Source organism: Chaetura pelagica, unplaced genomic scaffold, assembly GCF_000747805.2.
Source record: "Chaetura pelagica isolate M959 unplaced genomic scaffold, ChaPel_1.0 scaffold363, whole genome shotgun sequence".
In the NCBI taxonomy this organism is placed as follows: domain Eukaryota; kingdom Metazoa; phylum Chordata; class Aves; order Apodiformes; family Apodidae; genus Chaetura; species Chaetura pelagica.
In genome coordinates this window covers 1,807,156-1,816,851 of record NW_009952720.1, presented here as the reverse complement: position 1 = coordinate 1,816,851, position 9,696 = coordinate 1,807,156, and the positions used below count along the sequence as shown (strand labels likewise).

The following is a 9,696-nucleotide window of genomic DNA, read 5'->3' as shown; positions in this document are numbered from 1 at the left end:
GGTGTTTGTGTGCTGGCTTGTAGCACCCACCCTGCTGGAAACACCATCTAGCTTGGAATCCTCTAGTCTTGTAGGCATTGAGGAGCTATTTGGGGAGCAGAGGACTGTCATTTAGGCTGTTTGTGGAAACCAAAGGCTGCTCTGCCTTTCCCCTGGGAAAATCCCAGAAGTGCTGAAGAAGAGGGAAAGCATGACCTTGGCAGTAAGAGACAGACGAAGACGCCAGTTACATGCTCCTTGTCTAAGCTAAGGATGCCAGTGGGAAATGTGGATTGAGGGGAATTGGAGTTGACCATTCTAGAGTCGTTTTGGTCTTGGTCATGTCTTTGGAGATGCCAGCAGAAGGATATTTGCGCTTTCCATGCCGGAGCGCATGAAATCGGGGTCCTTTCCTCTCCTTCTGTATCCATCTGATCATCTCTCAGCGCTGGAACCATTCCCCCTGCCCCTGACACAGCCCTGAACCCATCCAAATCTCTCAATGGAGGAAATTATAGTTATTTATAATGAAGGGTTGACAAAAAATGTTGTTAGTGTCAAGGGAACGGCAGGCGACAGCCAGAAAAACATCGTGTCTCCAGAAGAGGGGCGGCGGGAATATCCCTCTGAATAGGCCTGACGTCAGCTCTCGGAATTTGGACAGCCTGGAAAGGCTTTGGGGCTATTTTTCCAAGATATCATAGGTCAGGAATCAATGTTATTTTTAAGACTGTGTCCCCCGAGCAGCTCTGGTGCGTGAAGGGGAGACTTTCTCTCCCCCTTTCCCCCCCACCGGCCGCGCGCCCGATTTCTACGAAGTGCTGTTGCTTCTCTTCCTTCCGACTCATGCCACAAATATGTCCTTCAGGTTTATTTATTCTGCTCCCTATCTGCTCCTCTCCCTGCCTTTTTTTTTTTTTCCTGTTGGGTTGGAGGGACGGCGTCGGCGCGGCGCGTGTCTGGGATGCTCAGGCCAGACATCACAGAGGGGAGATCATGTTCTCCCAATTTGCCGTTTCCGGTTGGGAGAGTTTGTTTCTCTCCTCGAGCCCATGTGGCTGAGGAAAACGTTCTGGGAATGCTGCTCTGTGGTGGGAGATCTTGGGGCCTGGTGAAGACAAGCTGGTCATCTTGTCGCGCCGTTAGACGCGGCCGTAGAGTCCAGCCGAGGTTTTGTGATGTGGCTGAAGTTTTGGGGCTGCTCTGTCGCTGGGAACGAGGTGGGTGAGATGTCTCCAGGCCAGGAGGGCCTGGTGGGGCTGGCTGGGAGAGGACAGGTAGTCAGCAGGTCCTCATGAGATAACACCTCCCAAATCAGCAACGGCTTCTGCAAGTCTCTGCTATTTCAGCTCAAGGGAATCAGCCTCCCTTGGGTTTACCCAACTCTATTCCACGTGCCATCCTGCTCTAGTCTACTTCTGGAACCCCATTCCTCAATCTTCTCACTTTTTCCTCCTCCACTTGCTGCAGCAACTCCTCTCTTTCTGAAGAAGTCTGTTGGTATAATAACTTCACCAGGGATCTTGCCATCTCAAACAGTTCATTTACACATCTCCAGGTGGTTTCCCTCCTCACTTCACAGCTAGGATGAGATTGTGCCTTTTTCCCCTTCACCCATACTCAGCTTCCATACTCAATGCAATGAGGGATGTCCACACAGCTTTTACAGAAGCTTCTCCTTCAAATGGTGTGTCTTCATGGTTAGTCTGGCCTAAAGAAATGATCCCGTTTCCTTCAGGATCTCTCTGTGTAGCTCCAAGATGCCAATTCCTTCTGGAAGCATGGGAAGAACTGACATGCTTTCCAGCACCTTAATGTTGCTGTTGGCCTTAGGTTGCAGTTTTAGTCATTCTTATGACATATTTCCACAATGGTGCATTTCCATCACCATTCCACTCTCATGTATTTGAAGTCTTTCCATGAGGTTGTTGTTTTTTTTCCCCTGCTTGGAATCTCTTCAGTTCATGGCTCCACAAACCATGGGTCAGGGTCCTCAGGTTTTGGGGACAGTGCCTTCTAGGGCTTCCTGTCCTGATGCTGTCTCAGCCAATGTCACTGATGGTGGGAAGGGTAGTACTTGATTTCACAGAATCCTAAGGGTTGGAAGGGACCTGGAAAGCTCCCCCAGCCCAGCCCCCCTGCCAGAGCAGGGGCACCCAGAGCACATCACACAGGAACGTGGCCAGGGGGGTTGGAATGTCTCCAGAGAAGGAGACTCCACAGCCTCTCTGGGCAGCCTGGCCCAGGGCTCTGGCACTCTCACAGCAAACAAGTTCTTCCTGATACTCACATGGAAGAATATCTGGCACTTGCAGCACAGCCCAAGGCCCTACCGTCCCACTGCAATTATTATTGGAATTGTTACTGCTATGAAGTTAGATCCTGATAGTTTCACATGGCTGAGGATACAAACTCCCTGAAGATCAATGCTGGGACAGTTGGTGTGTGGGGAATGCAAGCCAGACCTCTGACCTGTGCAGAAATAACCGTGTCAAGAGGAGACCAAACCCTAAATTTCTTAACTGATATGTTGTGGGGGTTCTTTTTGTCATTAGTTTTGCTTTTCTCTAGCTGCTGAGAGACAGGCTGTGTGGTGAGGAGCATTTTGTGGACACCCAGACATACCCACAGGGGTGTTCCTGCTCTGCTGCAATGCCTATTTGCCTGCCCACCTCTCCCAGCCTTTCCCATGCCCTTTAGGAATGGATGTCTTGGATATCCTCATTCCAGTAGGTTGTTTTTTTTTTCTGCTGCTGCAACTCCTTCTTCCCAGCTCTGTGCTGTCCTTATTCCCAGCCAGCAGTGTCCTCGGGAGGCTTTTCCCACTGAATGTGCCCTTTGAGGAATCTGTCTCCAGAGGTGTTCCCCTCTCTCTGTTGAGCTTATTTTGGAAGCTCCCATGGTTCCCTGCCTTGGTTTCTGCACATGTCCCAGACCTCCCTTAAGAGAGGACCTGCAGAGAGGCAGAGTGATGTGAAGAGGACCCTGCTGGTGGAGGGGGGACCAGGCAACACCCTTCTCCAAAGTCCATTTTCAGCAGAGCTGGAAGAGAGAGAGTTCTTGGAGCAAAACTGAGACACCTTTTGCTCATGCTTTTCCCTAGGCAATGTGTGGGGAGGAGGTAGCAGGTTTCTTGATGCATTACATGCTTGTGCCTCATGCCTGTGACCCCTTGTTCTTACCATGTGTGGCCACCTCTGGGATACTGGTTGTCCTGGGGAAAAGGACAGAGTGGAGAGCTGTGAGGGTGAACTTCTCCAGACAGATGCTGGAGAAGAGACTTCTCAGCCTCAGCTGGCAAAACCCCTCTGCTCCCAGGAACAAGGTTTGATGTCCCTTCCTGCCCAGCCATGGATCAGGGACAACCCCTGCAAACCCTTGTTGGAACCAGCTGGGTTCCTTTCTGGATTCCTTTCTTTCTCCTCACATCTTGAAGAAAACTCACTTATTTCCTCCTCTCTTTTCCTCCTCTCTTTTCTGATGCCAACCCCCTCTTTTCCCTGGCAGGACTGACCTCTGTACTTCCTTTCTTTCCTCATATTTACTCCTCCCATTTTGTCTCCTTTTATCCTGTTCCCTGGGTCTCTTCTGTCCCTGTTGTTGGAAAAAAAACCTTCTCTAAAAGTAGAGCTCATCAACAAAATGACTGTAATTAGCAGAACTGCTTCAGATGTGCATTATTATCTCCCACCCAACCCTCTCACCAGCAGAACTTGCACCTTGTTGACCAGAATTAGTCACGTTGTGGCCACACTCTGGGAACACGTGGAATTTGGGCCACACTTGACCAGGGAGTTGAGGAGGAGGTTTCCAGGTTGTCTGCACCCTTTCCAGGAGATCTTTGGGTGGCTCCTGCTTTTCCTCTTTGCTCCATGGAAGTGTGTGGTGACTGTTTCCTCCCCCCTTTGTCCTTGCAGGGCTTACATGAGTGTGAAGGAGCTGAAGGAGGTTCTGCAGCTGAACAGCACCCACTTCCTCAATGTTTACTTCGCCAGCTCGGTGAGGGAAGAGTTGGCTGGTGCTGCCACTTGGCCATGGGATAAAGAGGCCCTTAGTCACCTGGGTGAGTAACCACTCCTCTCCTGGGGTCTCAGGGTTGTTGGGTTTCCTCTCTCTTGACTCGGCAAAAAGAGGCAGCGGTGATTTGGCTCAGCCTTGGGGATGTTTGATAAGAAGGTCACTAGAGCAGGGTTTGGGTGGGCCAATAGGTGCTGCTGCTGTAAGGAAAGCAGCTGCCTGCCCTCATGGTCCATGGGGATGAGGTAGAGTTACACCCTAACCAGGGACTTCTAGGAGAAACTTTTAATGGTGAAGGCAACGGGGCAGAGCTTAAGGAGAGCTACAGCTTCACCATCAAGGCAGGCTCTGCAGAGGGGTTTAGAGGGGTTTGGCATTTGGCTTCTCTGGGACCTTCTAGGTCCATCTTTCAGAGCTCTAGAAAAGGTGAACTTCACTTGGCAGCACATAATTACAAGTAAACCAGGATAGCCAGTGATTTCAGAGCTGAGACCTGGGTGACTGGCTTTTTCTCAGTGATGTCCAGTGACAGGACAAGGGGCAGGGGGTGCAAACTGGAGCCCAGGAGGTTCCATGTGAATCTCAGGAAGAACTTGTTTGGTGTGAGAGTGCCAGAGCCCTGGGCCAGGCTGCCCAGAGAGGCTGTGGAGTCTCCTTCTCTGGAGACATTCCAACCCCCCTGGCCACGTTCCTGTGTGATGTGCTCTGGGTGCCCCTGCTCTGGCAGGGGGGCTGGGCTGGGGGAGCTTTCCAGGTCCCTTCCAGCCCCTGGGATTCTGTGATTCTGTGACTCCAGAGGTGAGCAGGCAGTGAGTGCTGGCTGCTTCTGAACCCAGCTGCAAATGTGAGGATGGCTATCAAATTAAGCCCTGTCTTTATAACCTGGCTCACTACATGCTGGAGGCAAGATTCTCCTTGGCTTCAATGAATTCAAGGCAGACCCTTCAGCTCATCAGTCCTGGGAGGCTAGAAGAGAGTCAAAATGGCAACTGCTTCACTAGAATGTAACTGTAGTGTGTGTTTTCTCCCATTTCTGCTGCCTCTTTTTCCTGCCTCTCCCTCCACCTCTTCAGTGTCAGTTTTTTGGCAAAGCCTTTTACACTTTGCAGTCAAAACATCTAATGTGTTTCTCAGTAAGTAAGTGGAAATAATTACTCCTGACACCTGCACAGCAGACTTAGACCTTCTGCTTTTACGAGTGGGATGTTCAACTCTTAAAAGTTTTATGCTGCTGTTAAAGACCTGTTTTAAAATTCTCTTTTGCCAGTTTTCCTCCCTCGATGAGTTTCAGGACTGTTATTTCAATAGGATGTTGCTACAGTTGCTAGCTGAGGAGGGCAAATCTCCATTCAATTTATTCTTTCAGCTTCCAGGAATCACTTTGAAGGCTCAGCTTGACAACCATCCTACCACAGCAAGTGCTTCAGCCACACAAGCTCTCTCCAGACCTTTCCCAATGGCTCATGAGGAGCTGTATGGAGGGCTGGTTTCATAAAAAGCTGGTGTTTAGCTCTGGTCTCAGGGTTTGTGACCAGCCAGGGACACAAGAGGTGGTACCAGCTTGGAAATGTTGGATTGGGGCTTTACTGCTGAGGTTCATGTTGTCCTGGCTCTGAGGTGTGAAGTATGAAGTTGGATCTGAAGCTCTCTGGGGCTCTGGCAGTCTGAAGTCTTTGGTTCAAGACTATCCATGGGTCTAGACTTAATTACCGGGGGAGGGTGGGTGGTGGACTCTGTTCTCTGTGAACATCAGGGTCCACCACATCACCAGGTGCTTTGTACCACACACAGTTTATATCATTGTCTGGCACAGGAGAAAGTTTGGACTGAGCAGGTAGTGAATATAAAGCTTTTGCCAAAACCTCTCACAAGTGACTGCTGGAGAATCTGAGTGGATGTGAAGGTCAAGCAGTGAGGAAAGAGCAAGGAAAACCTGGGGAGGAGTGGATGGCAGTTGGAGAAAAATTCCTGAGCTTTAAGGACCTCACAGTGACTTGGGGTGGAGACAGGTCTTTACACAAGAGAGGGGGCTGTCTCCAAGAACACAGACTCCTTTCTTTACACTGAAACTTGCTCATCTTCTGTCTAACCTGACCTTAAAATACGAAGGCCATGCTTCCCCTAAGCCACTGTCTGCGCTCATGGTGCAGAAATGCCACGCTGACTTTTCCCCACACACTCACAGATCCCCTCCTACTTTTCCTCCTGAATCAGATTGGTTCCTTGAGATTGACTTGACTTCTCCAAGAAGCTCCCCTGTCTCTTGACTCCAGAGACTCTTGGGCATGTTTTGTTCTATTTGTTTCTCTGAACTGGATTTTCTTAGACATTTTTGAGAGAGGTACCATGAGACCTTTCCTCTCCAGCTGCCTTTCCTTCCTCTGGAATGCTTCCCCTTCACACCAAAGCTCACTAAACATCCTGTTGGCAAATTGTTCTCCATCAGTAGCACTCCAGATCCATTTCTTATCTGCCAGCTGACTTTGAACTCCTTAGAAACCATTCTTTCCTGACCTCTGAGTGTGTCTTTCAAGAAGGTCCTTCCTGTTGGTGTCTTCACCTTCTGGAAGTCTTCAGTGAGCTTTGTTTTTCCTCCCTTTCTCTTCACTTACGCTTGTTTTGGGCTACCAGAAATTTAGTGACCACTCCTATGCTGGTGACTCAGAGATCTATTGCTCTCTTCCAGACTATTTTCCTGACTAAATTGGAATTTCAGGCAGCCTTCCTAAAGGTTTCGGGATCGTTTACCAGTTGAGACCAGTAATACCAACCAACAGCAACTACATTCATTGAAGCGTTAAGGTGATGACGGACTTGGAGAGGGGGAACTGGTTTGTGACACTTCCATAGGGGATATTTCAGCTGCTGTGGAGCTTGGAAATGGAGACAACCTGCAGCCAGTTAGCAGCAGAGGTAGAACATCTCAGGTCTGTTTGCACTGCTCCCTCTAACCATAATGTCTGTCTCAGTCTTTCCACCATAATCACCGCAAGTTCCTCTCAAATTAACAGTTCTTGCCTGGAGTCTGGAATGAATTTTCTGAGCACTTAGAAGTAAATCTTTTTAACTACAAAACATGAGGAGTGGAAGAGCTCATGTCTTATAAAAAAAACCCCAACAACCCCATAGCTTTCCACAGTGGAAAGCTTTGCCTCAAACCCCTTGAAAGCTTCATGTGGAGCTGCATGTGAGCTGCATTTGCATAAACACGGTCGAAGGGCAAAGGGAATGGTGAACATTTGAAGTTATAAATACTTTTCTGCCGTTATATAAGCTGAGGCCAGCTCATATATCTGGCTGAGGTCAGTGGATCCTGAAGGAGGGCCAGCCATTCCATCAAAGGTACCTTAAGCAAGGGCCATCTTCCTGTCTGACTAACCCTCATGCGCTTGTTCCATTCACGGCTGTGACTCAGTGTTTGGGGAAGACTGGCCCTGTGACACAGGTTCAGCTTTGTGGTTTGCTCTTTAAAGATCCCATACTTGTTTGAGGCTGTGTTCTCTACAGCAGCCCTGACCCAGGAACGGGGCAGCCTCCTGGGGGCTGGCACGAGCCAGAGTCCTGCAGGATGCTGTCCGTTGTGGCCAGAAGCAGGGTGATGTCCTGGGGCTCTGGGAGTGAAGATGAAGTGGGGTCCTCCACACCACTGCAACTTGTTAACTGTATTGATGGGCTGGGTGCTTCTTGCTGCTTAAGCAGAATTGAGGCTTGACCCTGGGGACATGACCAGCTCTGCAGCTGTAGCAGATCTCCAGATCTGGTCTGGAGGGAGAGGACCTGAAGCTTTTCATTTTTCTGGTCTTGGTTGGGTGAGCAAGTCTGAAAAAAAAGATGGATTCATCTACCTTGGGGTACTGGACCCCCCTGATGTCACAGGGACATAAAGTGTATAATAGAATTGACCTTAAGCCTCATGTTGTTCCAACCCCCCTGCCACAGACAGGGACACGTCCCACCAGCCCAGGCTGCTCCAAGCCCCATCCAACCTGCCCTTCAACACTGCCAGGGATGGGGCAGCCACAGCTTCCCTGGGCAGCCTGGGCCAGGCTCTCACCAACCTCACAGCAAAGAATTTCTTCTTAAGATCTCACCTAAATCTCCCCTCTTCCAGCCTGAAACCATCTCCCCCTTGTCCTATCTCTCCATGCCCTTGTAAAAAAGTTCCTCTCCAGCTTTCCTGGAGCCCCTTCAGGTACTGGAAGGTGCTTTCAGGTCTCTCCAGATCCTTCTTCAGGCTGAACAATGACATGACATTGAAGTTTGCAGCTTGGTTGTGTAAATGCTGTGATCTTGGGGACCTCCTTGGGCTGGTCCTCAGGCCTGAGAGGGAGAGTTCACTTCAAGCCCCCTTTAGCCCATCTCTTGGGAAGAAGGAGGAGGCAGAGGGGAGAAGGAAAGCTTTGAACTGGGGAGCAAGGAGAAGACAGCTGGGTCTTGGGGGGAATGTTATGAATACTTCCACATCTTGCCTTCACAGCCAGGACCCTGCTGAGGGGAAATACAACTTCCTGGTCCAAAGCTGGGAGCTCCCCCAGCTCATCAGGGAGCTGTGGGGACAGAGAATGGAGGGACAGGGCTGTTCTGGAAGGAAGGCAGAGTTCTCATGCTGTTTCTAATCCTACCATCTAATTATCTGTAAAAAAAATAGTACTAAAAATATGATTGTCCTCGTGGAGTGTGTGGGAGGAATGGGATGGGGAAGCCAGCAGAGGGGAGGAACAGGGTATCCCAGCCTTGGCATCCCTCCCCTGTGACAGTTTTCTCCCTCCCTGAACTGGAAGCCCATCTATCCAGCAGCCTGGGAAGGGTGTTTGGTTTGTGCTGGGAGGAGGGCTGCTGGCTCCCAGAGCCTCCTGTGCCCTGGTGCTCAGCCCCAGCCTCGTGGTTAGTGCCACAGGGTGCGTGCAGGGCTTTTGCATCTCATCTCTTTGTTTATGAACCTTCTTCTCTTCGTGTTCCTCCTCCCAGACCTTTGGGCAGGCAGCCCCCTGCCTTGTTCTGGCTGGGGTTTGGCTGCAGAAATGCCTTTTCTTCTTGTTCTTCTCTCATGCCATGTTTTGATTAAAATGAAAAGCAGCTTTTTTCCCCTTTTTTTTTAATGTGTCTGCTGGATTTTCCATTCATGGGCTTCCTTTTGCTATCTAGAGCACTTACCAGCCTGGCAGCTGAGAGGGGGGTGGCTTTCAAAAACCTAATGATTGACAGGATACAACGTGGAGGTCCCCAAAGGATTCTTTTCAATCCCTCTACCTTCTTATGGCCCATCTCCAGTCAACTAAAGCATCAAGAGCTGAGCCAGGGGATGCAACATCCTCTGCTCTGGTGCTTTCCTGTTGGGGAGGAAGGGAATGCAGATTTTTTTTGGGATCCATCCTTTGCCTTAAGCCAAAGAGCTGCCCTAGCTTTAAGATCCATGCTGTGGGGAGAAGTAGCAACCAACATGAGTTTTCAGCTGGGAAATGGTGCCACTTCACTGGCCAGGGGTGTCTGCCAGCCCTTGCAGGATGCTCCACAGAAGGTGCCACCCTTATTTCTTCACTACCTTGTAACCCTGTCGGGCTCAGGAGAATTGCTGGGGGTGGCTCTGAAGGCCTCTTTCCAGCCCCAAACCCAGTGTTCACCCTCCACCAGAGGAGCTGCAGTCCTGTTGGTGTCCTGCCAGGCACACTGTGGTCTGAAGAGAAGCCCTCTTTGGGCAGG

At 50.1% G+C, this 9,696-nt stretch overlaps 1 protein-coding gene across 1 annotated transcript in view; it reads left to right on the top strand.

Annotated features, from left to right (window-relative positions):
- The first annotated feature begins 2,681 nt into the window (after positions 1–2,681).
- The window catches only part of PAPPA2 (pappalysin 2), a 64,364-nt gene continuing 57,349 nt past the window's right edge, over positions 2,682–9,696 (top strand). The window contains exons 1-2 of the mRNA XM_009994679.1: positions 2,682–2,708; positions 3,814–4,042. Of these exons, the coding sequence (XP_009992981.1) occupies positions 2,682–2,708; positions 3,814–4,042 (256 nt within the window). The remainder of the gene's footprint in view (positions 2,709–3,813; positions 4,043–9,696) is intronic.